This window comes from Ranitomeya variabilis, chromosome 1, assembly GCF_051348905.1.
Source record: "Ranitomeya variabilis isolate aRanVar5 chromosome 1, aRanVar5.hap1, whole genome shotgun sequence".
In the NCBI taxonomy this organism is placed as follows: domain Eukaryota; kingdom Metazoa; phylum Chordata; class Amphibia; order Anura; family Dendrobatidae; genus Ranitomeya; species Ranitomeya variabilis.
This window is the reverse complement of record NC_135232.1, coordinates 329723933-329739848: the sequence shown is the minus strand read 5'-3', so window position 1 is coordinate 329739848 and position 15916 is coordinate 329723933. Positions and strand designations below refer to the sequence as shown.

The 15916-nt window shown below is 38.0% G+C and overlaps 1 protein-coding gene across 1 annotated transcript; it reads right to left on the bottom strand.

Moving 5' to 3' along the window:
- Positions 1 to 2107: 2107 nt before the first annotated feature.
- On the bottom strand, positions 2108 to 14594 carry LOC143817370 (pancreatic secretory granule membrane major glycoprotein GP2-like). The gene is made up of 10 exons (XM_077298748.1): positions 14504 to 14594; positions 12639 to 12692; positions 12429 to 12500; positions 11840 to 12057; positions 9201 to 9355; positions 7801 to 8055; positions 5499 to 5655; positions 5123 to 5195; positions 4448 to 4477; positions 2108 to 3177 (listed from the first exon to the last, which is right to left on the bottom strand). The coding sequence occupies exons 2-10, from the start codon at positions 12685 to 12687 to the stop codon at positions 3110 to 3112; spliced, it is 1077 nt and encodes a 358-aa protein (XP_077154863.1). The 5' UTR covers positions 12688 to 12692; positions 14504 to 14594; the 3' UTR covers positions 2108 to 3109.
- Positions 14595 to 15916: the final 1322 nt, after the last annotated feature.

Genomic DNA, 15916 nt, shown 5'->3' with positions numbered 1-15916 from the left:
CTGCCAAAAAGTAATGGGTATGAGTATGTGTTGGTGTGTGTGGACATGTTCTCAGGGTGGCCAGAGGCCTATCCAGTTCGGAAGGCTTCAGCTAAAAACACTGCTGTAAAGCTAGTTGCCGAACTGATACCCCGTTACGGTCTCCCTGAAGTGATCGAGTCAGATAGGGGTACTCATTTCACTGAAGAAATATTTCAAAATGTACTGAAAATGTTGGGTGTTGAAAGTCAGTTACACACTCCATACCATCCTCAAAGTTCTGGTAAGGTGGAACGCATGAATGGAACTTTAAAATTAAAAATACAGAAAGCCATGGCTGAAACAGGAAAGCCTTGGACAGAATGCCTTCCACTGGCCCTTTACTCAATACGTAATACCCCAAGGGGTAAGACTAAACTGTCTCCATATGAAATTTTGTTTGGTAGGACTGCCAATTTAGGATGTTATTTTCCACAGCAACTTGTGTTAAATATTGAGTCATTGACTTCTTATGTGCAAAATCTTCAGAAACAATTAACTAAGGTGCATGCACAAGTTTTTGCTTCCCTTCCAGATCCTGACAACACAGAAGGAAGTCACAAGTTGGAACCAGGTGATCAAGTCTATGTAAAAAAGACACACCAGAAAGGCTCTTGAACCAAGATTTGACGGACCCTTCCAAGTCCTGTTGACAACACCTACATCAGTCAAGCTTGAAGGAAAGGCATCATGGATACATGCAAGCCACTGCAAAAAAGCAGTACAAAACTCATGATATTGATGTTAATAATGTTAACACAGATGTGGGATAAATTAGTTAGAGCCACGGATTATCTAGATGATCAGATTTGGGATATATTGGATATACTAAACACTAGTATAGCAGTACAGAATCAGCTTATAATAGTCATCAACCAACATACTCTGGTATTGGATTACCTAACTGCCTCACAAGGAGGTATGTGTCAAATCATCGGACCCACCTGCTGTCATTATATAGACCCGAATAGTACTATGAGTATGACATTTAAATTAAAGGACGTACAACGACTCAGAGATCAGTATGACAAAGATAATGACCAGAATAAGGATAACTGGTGGTCAGATACCTTTTCTTTTCTTAACCCAGCCAACTGATTCAGAGGAATCGGTGGGTGGGTTGCTGGGATTATGCAGAGCATAATACATATAGTTATGATTATTGTAGTCATATACGTACTATTCCAGATTGTGCTCAAGGGTATCTCAGTATGCACAGATAAACTTTGTGTAATAGATGCAAGAGTATAAAGTTTTTTTTTTTTTTTTTTCCTTCTTATGTTATCCTCTAGTGATTCTAATTAATATTACTGTACTAATTTTTGTTTTTATATTTTAGTATACTGCTAAAGAAGAAAATAATTTGCAATAGAAGAATTAATACTAGATTTGATTCTCTTATTAATAATATAAGTGTGTGTATGTGTAATACCAAAAATAAAGGCTTTGTCTTTGGCCCTATGGTAATAAATAAAAGGAATATGTCAAAGGGGGGAATTGTAGAGATTAGACTGAAAGAATCCATTATGTCTTTCTGCTGAGACGTCTGGCTTATCAGCAAGAAAGTAGAGCAAAGTTGACATTTCCTTTTATGGACGCATTCCTTTCCTGTATTGTAACCTTTACCTACATACAAGAAGCCGTGCCTTATCTCTTGTATAGACTGTTATTGTAAAAGGATGTGTAATATGAGCGCTTGTACGCATGTCTGTAAATGTATGTTTTTTTCTATATAAAGGAGGGGTAAAGTCCAGTGAGTTAGAGACGCGCTCCTGAGCTTCCCCTGTATATGATCACACAATACTTTGTTTGCGTGTCATTTACCTGGAAGCTTACCTCCAGTAAGCCAGGGACTGAGAAGGACTTAACACGGTCGATCCCCGACTTTTAGCGATAATCGGCCGACTTCACTCGACTCGACTCTGGACTAAATCGGGTTTCACAAAACCAGACTCGATCTTAAAAAAATGAAAGTCGCTCAACCCTAGTCACTACATCTCTGACTGAAATATTTTATTAGCTAGTGTACATATTGCACAAAACTTCATACATATAAAAACAAATTTGTAATGAATGAAAGCAGAAACTGTTTCATTGCAATGATATTTATTATATGCTAGAAAGCTTTGCATCGGTTAATTACAGTACAAGAAGAGCTCAGAGTACAAAAGTGCTTGATAATAGGCAAACACTAATAAATACGTCTGTTTCCAAGTAGCTTAAAGCCAAAAGTTTCCATAGTCCACAAATAAGAGGTGTGCAGTAAGTAATAATGCTATATGAGGCCGGGTGCTCAGGTGCAATATACTGAAAAGCCTCTCACTTAGCTCGCATTAATGACGGGGGTGGCTGCTTAGCATTATACTTGTGCAATGATAGGGCTTCTATAGGGCATATGGTAACTTTTAGGGCACCATGACAGCTTACAGTCTATTTATGATGTACAGGATGTTAGATTCAGAGACGTAACTTGAAGCTCATGGACCCTAATGCAAAACTCCAACTAGGACCCCAATGACTGCAAGTCTTTAATAGTATTGATCTTTTCATATGGGCCAAAGGGACTTTTTTAGACCCATAGGCTCCGAGGCCCAGGTTTGATGGCATCCCCAGCACCTGTTGTAGTTACGCCATGGTTAGATCTAAAAACCTGACTCGCACCATCCACATGTTCTTCACAAAGTGCTGTCTCCCTCCTCCCCCAGAATCACAAAGCCAAACTGCATCCTGTGAAATGATCACCATGAGGCATTATTTCATATTTTGGGCAAAATACCAAATTGGCATCAGATGTTCATCAGTATTTTCCACCTCTGCCACCTCCATGTTGCATATACTAATGTAGCGTCAGTTCGCTGCTGGGAATCGGTGGCTGTATCTGTAGGAATTATGGCCTCTTTCTGTCAACTTATATACAGTTCATTCCATTTTCTGTACTTAGTTCTTAATTGTGTCCTGTTTTTTGGATTATTTAATAATTTAAGAATATTAAAGAATAAAAACTAAGCAAAGTGCATAAAGTCATTAGCTATCCGTTGGGTAAAGTAGATTTCTCCTGTTTTCCGGCTTTAGAGATTAGAAGGGAAATTCTTTACATAAACTTTGCAATGAGCAGGGAGATGAGCGATAGTGATACCAAGGACCATGATGTGGAGGAACCTATGGAAAACATAGAGCAGTTTTGTTAGTATTCATGGCTGTGTAGGATCTGCTTACTTCTAAAATGACCGGAATATTCCCAAGTTTTTACAAAGACCAACGACTACAGACAGGTCAGCTATATATTTATATATAAGACAGAATCTATTTAAAAACAGTTCAGAGAGTTTTTTTATTTTACTGCAGGATTTTTTTTTTTTACAATTACAGTTATACAGTCATTCTAATAAATTTACCAGTTAAATTTGTGGAACTCTTCAGAACACAAAAAGTGACTACCACAAATTCTTAAAAAATGCAAGGGGTGGGCTCACACTCAACATTTATTTTATGAAAAATTCTGCATGTTTGGTAGTATTCTTTGTTTATTTTTAAAAAAATCTTCGTAGCCAAGTTTAAACTATAAGTCAATAAGAATTTATTGTTATTATTACTATTAATAATAATAATAATAATAATAATAATAATAATAATAATCATTTTATAGGAAGGCACAAGATTGTGTTTTAAATGTAAGCCATGTGGGAATTTTTACATTTATAAAGCGCAAAATACGTTAGATTTTTTTTTGTTCATTTTAATCTCATAGGTTTTTGTAAAGTAAATAAAAAATAAAACTAAAAAATATATCTGAAGAAAAATTCCAATTTCAAGTTAAGCAAAAAAAAAAAAAAAATGCTTTCTAAAAATAGTTTGAAGTAAATAGATAGTAATTAGATTACAGTGAGTGTGATCAATGAGTGGAACAGGCTGCCACGAGAGGTGGTGAGTTCTCCTTCAGTGGAAGTCTTCAAACAGAGGCTGGACAGACATCTGTCTGAGACGGTTCAGTGAATACTTCTTTGAGCAGGGGGTTGGATCAGATGACCCAGGAGGTCCCTTCCAACTCTACCATTCTAGGATTCTAATATTTAAATCTAATACTGATAAAACTAGCCAGTTAGTAGCTAAAATGGCTTTAGTTTCCTGTGATCCAGATTTGGAAACACTCTGGAGAGTCTGCTCTATATTAAAAATAGCCTTCAGATTTGCATGTGAACTCTTTTCCTCAATTTCTAAGCATTACGATAAATAGTTAAAAAATATTTTTTTGCAATGTGATTCAGAAAAAAAATAAACTAATTTATAGATTGACAGAAATAAAAACTGAATTGGAGGTTAAGGTTTCATTATAAATGTATAAAAATATATAAAGTAAAATATTTCACATGTAAATTAAAACGCTATATATGGCCTTTAAAAAGCCGATCTAATATAAATAAACACTTACGGTCAGAGGCACCATCATAAATACTGCTGTCTGTAAACGGGAAACAGAATGAGGTTAAACTAGATAAATTCATCACAAATTGATAGTAAGCAAGGAAAAAATTAATGGGAGAAAACTTAGAAATATGAAGATAAGCAATAAGAGAGAAAAACAATATAATGTGTCCATGCACTGTAATATATATGGGCTCTCACTCAATAGTGGAAAAATAACCCAATGCACCTAGACTCAAATGATCTGCAGAAAGTAACCTTATCAGGCTGTGTGCTGTTTACAAATAATGAAGGTTTTATCACTAGGACATTATCATTACTGTGACTAGCTGACTCATGAGCAGTTGTCTGGCTCCGCCCCCTCCTGTGATAAGCAGCTCACTGTCAATAGACAATGTGCATAGAGAGCCTGGTGTGGGTGAGGTTAGCTTTCTGAGCTCTGCTGAGTTCTATATCTAAGATCTCTGATTGTGTCACAGCTGTGGTACTCAGTTAACTAAGTAATATATCATTAGAATCAGCGTTTCTTTTTCTACATTATACCGTTGTCATTGTCAGATGAGGAAGCAAAAACATAATTACAGATTCCCTTTAAGCCAGACATGCACAAAATAAGTCTTAATGACTCAGGCTCATAGTTTCAGCACATATCATAGCAGTAAAATCTGGAGATTTTCCTTACCAGCAGTTAGATCCAATCGTATAGTTGCCACATTATCTGATGTTGATGAGCTACCACTTTTTTCATTGCAGTTCTGCACAATGTAGAAAAGAACATTCCTTTATTAAGAATTTTTTGCCGCTAAATAACTGATACTTTAAAATAAAATGTACCTGGGAGCTAATATAATATCACATGAAAAGAATAGTGTAAGGGATCAATCACATGCTGTTGTATAGTCACAACTGATTTTACTGAAGCAGTAAACTAACAGTAATACAGGGGTCTTTGACAGTTATCTATGAAACAACAGCGCTCCTTTACTCTTTTATCTCTAACTTTTGGCTTTACTGTATCAGAACTTAGAATTCAGGAATAATGGATAAAACGTTCTTACCACTGCACAGTTTGAGGCACAGATCGTGACAACTGCGTACAGACTAACATAGACTTGGTTAGTGATCTGGAAGACTTTCATTGCAAATCTTGCTTCAGTACCATTACCATTATTGAGGACAGAAATGACGCCAACACCATATTGAGGGTCCGGGCACCTAAACACAATGGATGTAGATGTGAGATTATACTCTTCCTACTCCTACTTGTCTCACTCATGCTTGTTGAGTGCTGCTCATTAGCTCTGTAAAATGGCCTCTCTATCAGTGTAGGTTTACATTTCTGGGAGTCAAGTGAAGGAAGACATATTTTTTTTATGCTAATAAGGTGCTATATCGCAACACAAAAAAATGTTATGCTTAGATATTAAAATGAATCTGTCATTAGGTTTTTTATTCTACCATATCTGAGAACAGGATTATGTATGAGCAGAGACCCTAATTCCAGCGATGTGTCACTTACTTTATTGAATGCTGCCGTTTTAATTGAAAACTTTTTTCTTGGCTGCAGATCTGCCAGTTCTCTAATGCAGAGTTCTGTATAATCGCACCATTGATTTACAGCTTTCTGTGCACACAGAAAACTACCAATCAGTGGTGGGGGCGTGGTGGGACTACCTGGTAGTAGATTTACTAGTCCTCTAATAATCTGCTGCTGATAAAACTGTGATTTTATAAAAACTATATAAAGCAGCCCAATAAGTGACACATCGGGTTTTCTGCCCCTACATTTCTGCTCTCAGATTAGGTTGCAAAAACCTAGTGACCATTTCCCATTAAGTAATATTGACTGAGGTAAACCATCCGCGATGTTGTATTATTTTCTGGATCTATATAAAATCTCAGCTTCTGTTACTTAAGTAAAATTTAATGGGAAATCTAAATATAACCACCAGTAAAAACACGTGTACAACAGTCCCTGTGGCATTAATATGTTCAGTGAGGCCTTTGTCCCACTTGCCTCAATACCCGTCACTGCCGCCGGTGGTTCAGCTGCAGAGAAATACATGCAGCCGCTCGCTTCGGCCCCAAGTGCCGGCGGTAGTGCCGGGTATTGAGGTGAGAGACTTGCGCGAGTTTCTCGCATTGCAGTTGCAAGTGTGACACTGGCCTAAGTGTTATATATACATATATAGGTTGGAATTGTTCAGCTTGTGCTTAGTTGAAGGACCAATTGACAAATACTGGGCCCCATTTATCATTTGTCGTTTTTTTAAGTCACTTTTTTTGTATTGCGGTATTTGCTGACTTTTTTGTGCCATTCATGACTTCTTGCACAAAGTTAAAAACTGTCTTTTTTTGCCTTTTCATGACCTTTTAATACAAAAAGTTGCACATTTTTGTAAAATGTCACAAAAAAATCATCAACTTTTTTTATTTTCATGGAAACAGTTCAAGGTATTTTTGTGACTTTTTAAAAAGTAAAAAATGGTGAATCAGGAGAACATATCACTATACGGTACCCTAAACTCAGCCTACAGAGGTGAACTAAAAAACTAAACAGGTAAACACATGTAAAGTGGGATGAGAGAAAAGCACAAAATGGTAAGGTGAATTGGATGCAAACAAAAAAGGCTCAAAACACAAAAAGCTCGAGAAAAATCAGGCACAAATGCAATAATGAAAAGTACAATGTTTCTGTGCAGACTGGATTTTATGCTACAATTTGTTGACATATTTCTTTTGAGAGTATTGAAGCCCCATTAACCCTCAAATGCTCCTTTACATGCTTCTACCTACCATGATATGTGATGCTTGTTAGATGCATTTAGGCCGGGGTGACACGAGCGTAAATTCTCTGATGCGAGAGAACGGGATCGATTATGTAAATGATCAGAGAATTCTCTAATCAGAGTTTGATCAGAGAATGTCGGCTCTCTAATGAAATGTAGCACACTGTGAGAAGAAGATGGAGAACAATATTTCTCCATCTTCTCCATTGTGTGAGTCCACAGAAATCTGACTGTAATCAGATCTCTTCCGGGTGCAATCTGATATTTTCCTCGCACCCATAGACTTGAATGAGTGAGTGTGATCTGATTTTCCGATTTTCCAGCAAATCACAGAATAATGAGATTTTTCTCTCATGCCGACATGATCAGCTGATCAGCACTGCCCCATAGAATTACATTGGTCCTAGAGCTATTGAATTGGATCTCCCTTATCTGAGTTATACACTCGTCTGAGGGAGCCCTTAAGCTTAACTTATTATTTCTACATTATAGAATTGAGAATAACTGAGAAGTTTTTGTGTCTCATCTCATCTTACAGAGCAGCAGGACGTAGAAAGCAGGGAAAGCTTACCCATCCGATCCACTTGTCAGATTAAATACGAGCCCAGTTCCAGGATCAGTAGCACCTGGGGTGGCGTACAGCCTCATCACTTTAATGTTAAATTCGTCTGCATCCAAATCTGGCATCAATACTTGAATATAGACAGTTTGTGCCACAGTTAGCACTGTGTCGGCTGTAACTGGTTGGGAAAATTGATCATCTACAAAGACTGTCATAATTACTGTCAAGGCTCCTGTTACTCCTGGCACTGAGATGTCCGTACTCCTGAAAAATACAAGATCAAACAGAGATTAGACGTAACAACTTCTAAGAACAGAATACAAATCTAAAAAACACACTTTAAGTAATGTAGGCGTCTAAGTCTAAAGATTTGAATGGCAGACCATTTGGAATAGAGACGAAAAAAAAACCCAGGACATGTGAAGTACGATGAAATAAAACAGGACTAAAAAGGAAAGGATATTATAAAATGCCTTTATTAAAGTGAATGGCAGATTGGTATGAAGTAGAAGAATGTCCGCACTATTATAAAATAAACTCTAATCAATAAAAATTACACCGTAAACAGTTAAAAAAGTCAAAAAAGATCAGGGACCGCCAAGAAAAATCATGAAATAATATAATTTTTATATACCAGTATACAGAAATGAATATATATAGCATTAATATTGGATTGGAGAATAATTGGAGAAATATATAAAAATATAAATAAAATTGAAATAAATCACAAGAATAAATCCAACATATTGGTAATGCTGTACCACAAATCAATCGCAATACACAAATAATATCAATAATTACAGACAGATAAATCCGAATATAAGGTATAGAATGATATGTTTGGTCTATCTCCTAAATACCCCTATTCAGGAGAACATATCAAACGAAAACAAAATAACATGTATGCCCACAAATAACATGTATGAGAACGCAGCCCATGGCCATGAGCGTTGTAGTGTAGGAGATTGATAAAATGATACCTGGTGGTAGTAGAGTGGCGGTCCCCAGTGCAGTGCGGAAAACACGACGACTTGTGTTTTGGAACTGCGTCCTCCACACTGCACCAGGGACCGCCACTCTACTACCACCAGGTATTATTTCATCAATCTCCTACACTACGTCCCTCATGGTCGTGGGCTGCGTTTTCATACATGTTATTTGTGGGCAGTCTTCATTTGATTTGTTCTCCTGAATAGGGGTATTTATTAATATTATATTTTTTTCTATTTGGGAGATAGACCAAACATATGAGTCACGTTTTATTTTATCGTACTTCACATGTCCTGGAGTTTTTTCTGGTCCTAAAAAATACAGAAAACACAGAAGTAGTACTGCACTTATTTATAACTAAGCACTAACCAGCTATATCTGATAGTATACTCAGACATTTAAAGCAGGAGGTAACTTACCCTGATACTGGTTTTAAAGTAATGTTAAGGGAAACAGGATAAATTAGGGGGTAGACACAGCTGAGGTTGGCAGTGGCATTATTTCTAGTGATGACAGTGAGCTCCTCTGGATAAATATGCAGGATATTGGAATAAATGGCATGAGTTGCATTTACCTGAGAAGAAACGATAAATGGCTATGACATATGTTTTATCTGTGGGTGATAAAGAAATTTTGGCATTTACTCATTACTATTGGCCTTCATACGGTATAAAATTGTAATTACAATATTAACACTTAGCGGTAACATTACAAGTGAAATAGGAATTCAACCAAAACTTCAGATCATCTTACATAAAGTATGAGTAATGTCTTCAGCAGGAACACGACCTACACTACGTGCTCGTAGTGGTGTCACCGTATACTGTACTCAGGCTGTGGTCCGAGTGATCCATAGTGGTGTCACCGCATACTGTACTCAGGCTGTGGTCCGAGTGGTCTATAGTGGTGTCACTGCATACTGTACTCAGGCTGTGGTCCGAGTGGTCTATAGTGGTGTCACCATATACTGTACTCAGGCTGTGGTCCGAGTGGTCTATAGTGGTGTCACCGTATACTGTACTCAGGCTGTGGTCCGAGTGGTCTATAGTGGTGTCACCGTATACCGTACTCAGGCTGTGGTCCGAGTGGTCTATAGTGGTGTCACCGCATACTGTACTCAGGCTGTGGTCCGAGTGGTCTATAGTGGTGTCACTGTATACTGTACTCAGGCTGTGGTCCGAGTGATCCATAGTGGTGTCACCGCATACTGTACTCAGACTGTGGTCCGAGTGGTCTATAGTGGTGTCACCGTATACTGTACTCAGGCTGTGGTCCGAGTGGTCTATAGTGGTGTCACCGTATACCGTACTCAGGCTGTGGTCCGAGTGGTCTATAGTGGTGTCACTGTATACTGTACTCAGGCTGTGGTCCGAGTGATCCATAGTGGTGTCACCGCATACTGTACTCAGGCTGTGGTCTGAGTGGTCTATAGTGGTGTCACTGTATACTGTACTCAGGCTGTGGTCCGAGTGGTCTATAGTGGTGTCACCGTATACTGTACTCAGGCTGTGGTCCGAGTGGTCTATAGTGGTGTCACCGTATACCGTACTCAGGCTGTGGTCCGAGTGGTCTATAGTGGTGTCACTGTATACTGTACTCAGGCTGTGGTCCGAGTGATCCATAGTGGTGTCACCGCATACTGTACTCAGGCTGTGGTCTGAGTGGTCCATAGTGGTGTCACCGCATACTGTACTCAGGCTGTGGTCCGAGTGGTCCATAGTGGTGTCACCGCATACTGTACTCAGGCTGTGGTCCGAGTGGTCTATAGTGGTGTCACTGCATACTGTACTCAGGCTGCGGTCCGAGTGGTTCATTGTGGTTTCAGTGCATACTGTACTCAGGCTGTGGTTCGAGTGGTCCATAGTGGTGTCACCGCATACTGTACTCAGGCTGTGGTTCGAGTGGTCTATAGTGGTGTCACTGCATACTGTACTCAGGCTGTGGTTCGAGTGGTCCATAGTGGTGTCACCGCATACTGTACTCAGGCTGTGGTTCGAGTGGTCTATAGTGGTGTCACTGCATACTGTACTCAGGCTGTGGTTCGTGTGGTCCATAGTGGTTTCACCGCATACTGTATTCAGGCTGCAGTCCGATGATTAACACCATCACACAAAGGCAATCTTTGTTTTGTTTTGTTGTCCGTTTGCATTTTTTTCCTCCCTTTCTTCTAAAAGCCATCAATTTTTCTTACTTATTTTCTATTTTTCTTTCCACATTTTTCTGGCAATATGATTCAACAGGTAAGTTTGATTACATAGATGCCATGTAGGTTTTGACACAGATAGGTAGGCAGGTGGTACACCAACGCTTCAAAATATTATTGTATGTCAGTAGAAGACAAATGTGCATACAAGGGAGGAGCCGGAGGCATCTGCTCACAGGTAGTGTACCTGTGAGTGTCAACAGCAGTGTTCAGTGTCAAGCAGTAGCTGCAAAATTAAATTAAGGTTTTTAGCATATAAAAAGAGGGATAAGTACCGATAGTGGCCGCGAACAGGTGCTGAACATCTGCTCGCTATTCAAATCAATAGAGGGCCAATGTGCAGTAAACAGCCGCGGCAACTATCAGTAGACTTAGAAGCTTAACTCAGCCCCTCAGGCCACTGCCGGCACCGAGAACAGTTGATCAGCAGGGATGCCAGTTGTTATCCTAATTATGGTTCATCAGTAGTAAAGTAGTGGACAACTTCTTTAATTTCAGAAAAACAAGTCTTATTATTGGTGATCTTATTAGCATGTATAAACAACCATGAGAGAGGTGTAGGTAATACAAAGAACTGAAACATCATTCATTACAGAACTTTACAGTGGACCAGGGATCATTTGTGATGAGTTGAAAAAAGGCAACTAAGACATCAATGTATAACAAGGTTGCATTACAGTTACATCAGTCAAATTATGGAATTCCTTACCAAATATTAGTAATTACAGATACAATCTTGACACTGATAACTTTAGATTCTTATCTAGTGACAAACGGCGCTGAGAGTCATACTCGATCTAAGTGGACAATTGCCTGTTTTCATCATACATTGAAGTAGGTTTTACATGTACTCACTTCTAATTTGTTTCCGCACTTTGCGGTGCTCATTGGATTATGGAAGCCGACTTGAAACTCTCCATCTACCGAGTATTCTAGACTGGCACAATCGGGACCAGTATTATTAAGCAGGGCCAAGTTAGAGATGTTGAACAGACTTTTTTCCAGTTGGCATTTGGAAATGTAAATGGTCATCACTCCGTTTGAGCAGTTAACAGTTGGACTTGGTGGTGTCACTAAATGGGGAAGCAATGGTTAAACTTGTTTTACCCACAGAAATGCGCACAAAAAAACATTCTGAGTCAAATACAAGCGGTTTCATAAATAATTTACATGTGTATTACAAGATTACTTGTATTGTAACCATCCTATCGCTAGAAATCACCAGCATAACTTCATTTATGATCATTTTCTATTTGATAAGAATAATGAATTAATAGTTAATCCTCCGCCATGTGTAGGAGGAATGTTACATAGAGCAAAATGGACTCCATTTTGGGGCTACATGACATTCCATATGGTGAGGTGCTGCAGACATATTCTTTCTGTGGAGACAAGGCTGCTTCAATGTACAATTGCTGGTAATGTTCACAGTTTGTGTCCTTACTTGAAGAATTGTAGTTATTGAGGTTACAGGTACAATTGACAGATCCACCACATTCTTGGGTTACAGCATGTGCTACATGAAGAAAAAATAACGATGTAGTAAAACATGGCATGTTACACTGATACAGACCCCTGCTAACACTTTGTGAAATTAATAAACCTTTAACAGATAATTTCTTTGATTTTATACAATATATATATTTTATTTTACCTGATAAAAAAGTGCACAGCGCCAGAAGTGATGCTAGTAAAATCTTCATTGTGCCTGCAATATAAAGGGAAACAGTCGTTAAGATCTGTTTTAGATTCTTTGACAAATTGATTTAATTTTCCACTAATTGTTAATATAAATTGCGTCCTTCATTTTATTTCATCTTCACTTAAGAAATTCCCAAAAGAGTGGTGTAAGATGGCCAGGTATGGAAAAAAGGAGTAAAGGAAGGAAGAATATGGCTGATTAATTCATCTTAGAAGTCATGCCCATACTGAACCATGTCTATAGTATTATATGGAGAAAAAATAGTCTTTCGAAAAAATGTAAATATGTGATGCTTTGTGATTCCTCATTCCTCCCTGGAAGCTCAATCACACAGTGGTATGCCGTTATACAGTTTCATCCACTTTGCAGTCACTATGGATATGGAGGATTTGATTTTGTAAATGATCTTGAAAATACTTTCATGTATTCCATTAACTTTAAAAGTTCTGTCTCTAGTTCTGTCTCAATTCCATTGGAAATATTTAGGAAACCATGTTAAGAATTAGATATTTGGATTTTTTTCAAGTTACTGGTATGTAGCTCGCTGTAAGGGCTCGTTCACGTGAGCGTATACATGGGACAAGTGCCATCCATGCTTTATTGGCTAGCACTCAGACCAATATTATTCCATGGAGCAGTGCTGATTAGCATTATTTTTCTTATGCCAACTCGTCAAAACACAACAAATGCGGCATACTGGGAGTTGCTGTACAAATTTAACTCTATGGGTGCATGGAAATAATTGGAGTGCATTCGTACAACATCTGAGTGCAGTCCCATATCTGCCGACTCACAGAATGAGGAGGATGGAGAAGTCTTGGCGTCCATCTTCCCTTCACTTGTGCCACAATTTTCTCATTCAAGAGAGTCAGATCAAACTAAGCTGACAATATAATCAAGCTCTGATCAGAGTTTGATCTGAGTGTCATTTACATGATGACAGAATCTACGCTCGTGTGACCCCGGCCCTAATAGTGATTCTTGGATGTATGCGCAAGCATCATTGTTGAGACTGTAGTAGTAACTTAAGTGTTGGATGAGATATCGTCATAGCAGGTCTGAAAATGACTAGAGATGAGCAAATTTGTTCGGTTCCTTGCTGTGTCACAGTCACAACACATGCATGGATATCCTGTGTGTTGGGCTCTACATGCATGTGCTGTGAAAGTAATACAGTCGCGACACATCGAGCAGAACAGTTGATCAGCCCTGAATCCGGGTTCCCACTGCAATTCATTTGGTCAGCACTATAGCTTGCCAAATAAGCAGGGAACTGAACAAATTCGCTAATCTCTAAAAATGACCACTGAGTTGCATCCAGCAGATACATTTACAAAACAATTGGAAAATGCATTGTGAGCATTATGGGTAACAAAACAACCTGACATTTAAGTACAATGTTATTTCATTCATTTCTAACCTTATTCAGAATGTAAACTAAAATTTATACAAACACAAAGACATTGACCAAAGACATTAAAAGTTACAAACAGAAGAAATATCCCAGAATATTTGACGCGATTAGAGCCTTTAGTTTATGTATTTGGTGTTAACAAACAAGAAAAAGCAAAGTGATATCTTCTCAACATATAAATTTTACTGTGCATTAACATACAGATATTTTATATGAATCTATCAAGAAATTATCTATTATTATCTAAAAATCTTTGTCCTCCATTTCAAGCATGTTCTAAAAGCATTAAACTAAATGTGTAATAATAATAGAAAAAAGGAATAATTCACATTTCTGAAACTCTCTTCTCATGATTAGCTAGTAGTCTGGAATAAGCATGAATAAGCTTGGCTTTGTGGTTTACCTAGATGTGAAGATCTGGTGAAGCTTCTAGGTGTTTAGCACTGGTTGGAGCTGTTTATATACAGCTCGTTCTTGTGCCGCTAGTCCAGCCAGAGGATGTAAGGTGACAAGGTGTGTATGTGGTGAAACAAATGTCCACAATAGTGCCCAACCCTGATGCTAAAAATTCAGCTATTTTAGCCTAAAGTGATTTGGTTTCTGTAATAGCAAGCAAAACTTAAGTTCAGTTTCTTTGTCCATGGCAACAATTGACAAACATGCTTATGTATATCGTCATGATCATTATGTAGACTTTGATTACCTCCCAAAGGCACCATTTAGCAGGACAAAAAGTACCGTACATAGAGCTACATACTTGAGATTTCAGAAAAATGATGCTCACATCAAATAGAGGTAGGAGAGCTCTGAGTTTGGCTAATTCAGGGTACTCATAGCTGGCATCATGGTGGCTTATTGATTAGCATTGTTGCTTTGCAGTGTTGGGGTTCCCTAAGTTCATGTCCCACCAAGGATAACATCTGCAGCAAACAATAAAAGAGTGAGATCTACCTTATTGCATAATGTTAGTAACAGAAGACATTTTTTGTTTTGGATTAGTCCTGTATAACATAAGCTAGATGCTTCAAACAATTTGAAACTAAGATCTGCCCTACTGTAGAACGTTAGGAGCAGAATTTTTTTTTTTGGCTGTGAATGAGGCCTGTATAAAATAGACTAGATGCTTCAAACAATTTCAAAGTGAGATCTATCTTACTGTATGAGGTTAGTAAGAGAAGAATTTTTTTTGGTTGTGGATGAAGCCTGTTTACCATAGACTAGATGCTACAAACAATTTCAAACTGAAATCTAAGCTTCTGTAGAACATTAGTAACAGAAGAGATTTTTTCATGGCTATGGATGAGGCCTGTATAACAAACTAGATGATCCAAAAAATTTGAAAGTGAGATCTCCCCTATTATAGAATGTTAGTAACAAAAAAATGGCTGTGGATGAGGCCTGTATAACATAGATTAGATGTTCCAACAATTTCAGAGGGAAATCTACCTTACTGTATGACGCTAGTAACAGAAGACTTTTTTTTGGTTGTGGATGAGGCCTGTATAAAATAGACTAGATGCTCCAAACAATTTCAAAGTTAGATCTCCCCTACTGTGGAATATTAGTAACCAAATATTTATTTTTGCAGGGGATTAGGTCTGTATAACATAGAGTAGATGCTCCAAACAATTTCAATCTGAGATTTACCCTACTGTAGAATGTTAGTACCAGAAAAAAGCCTGTGTTTTTTTGATAGATCATAAATTTATTTTTAGCTGTGGATGAGGCCTGTATAAAATACACCAGATGCTTCAAACAATTTCAAAGTGAGATCTAAACTACCTTACTGTATGAAGTTAGTAAGAGAAGAAATTTG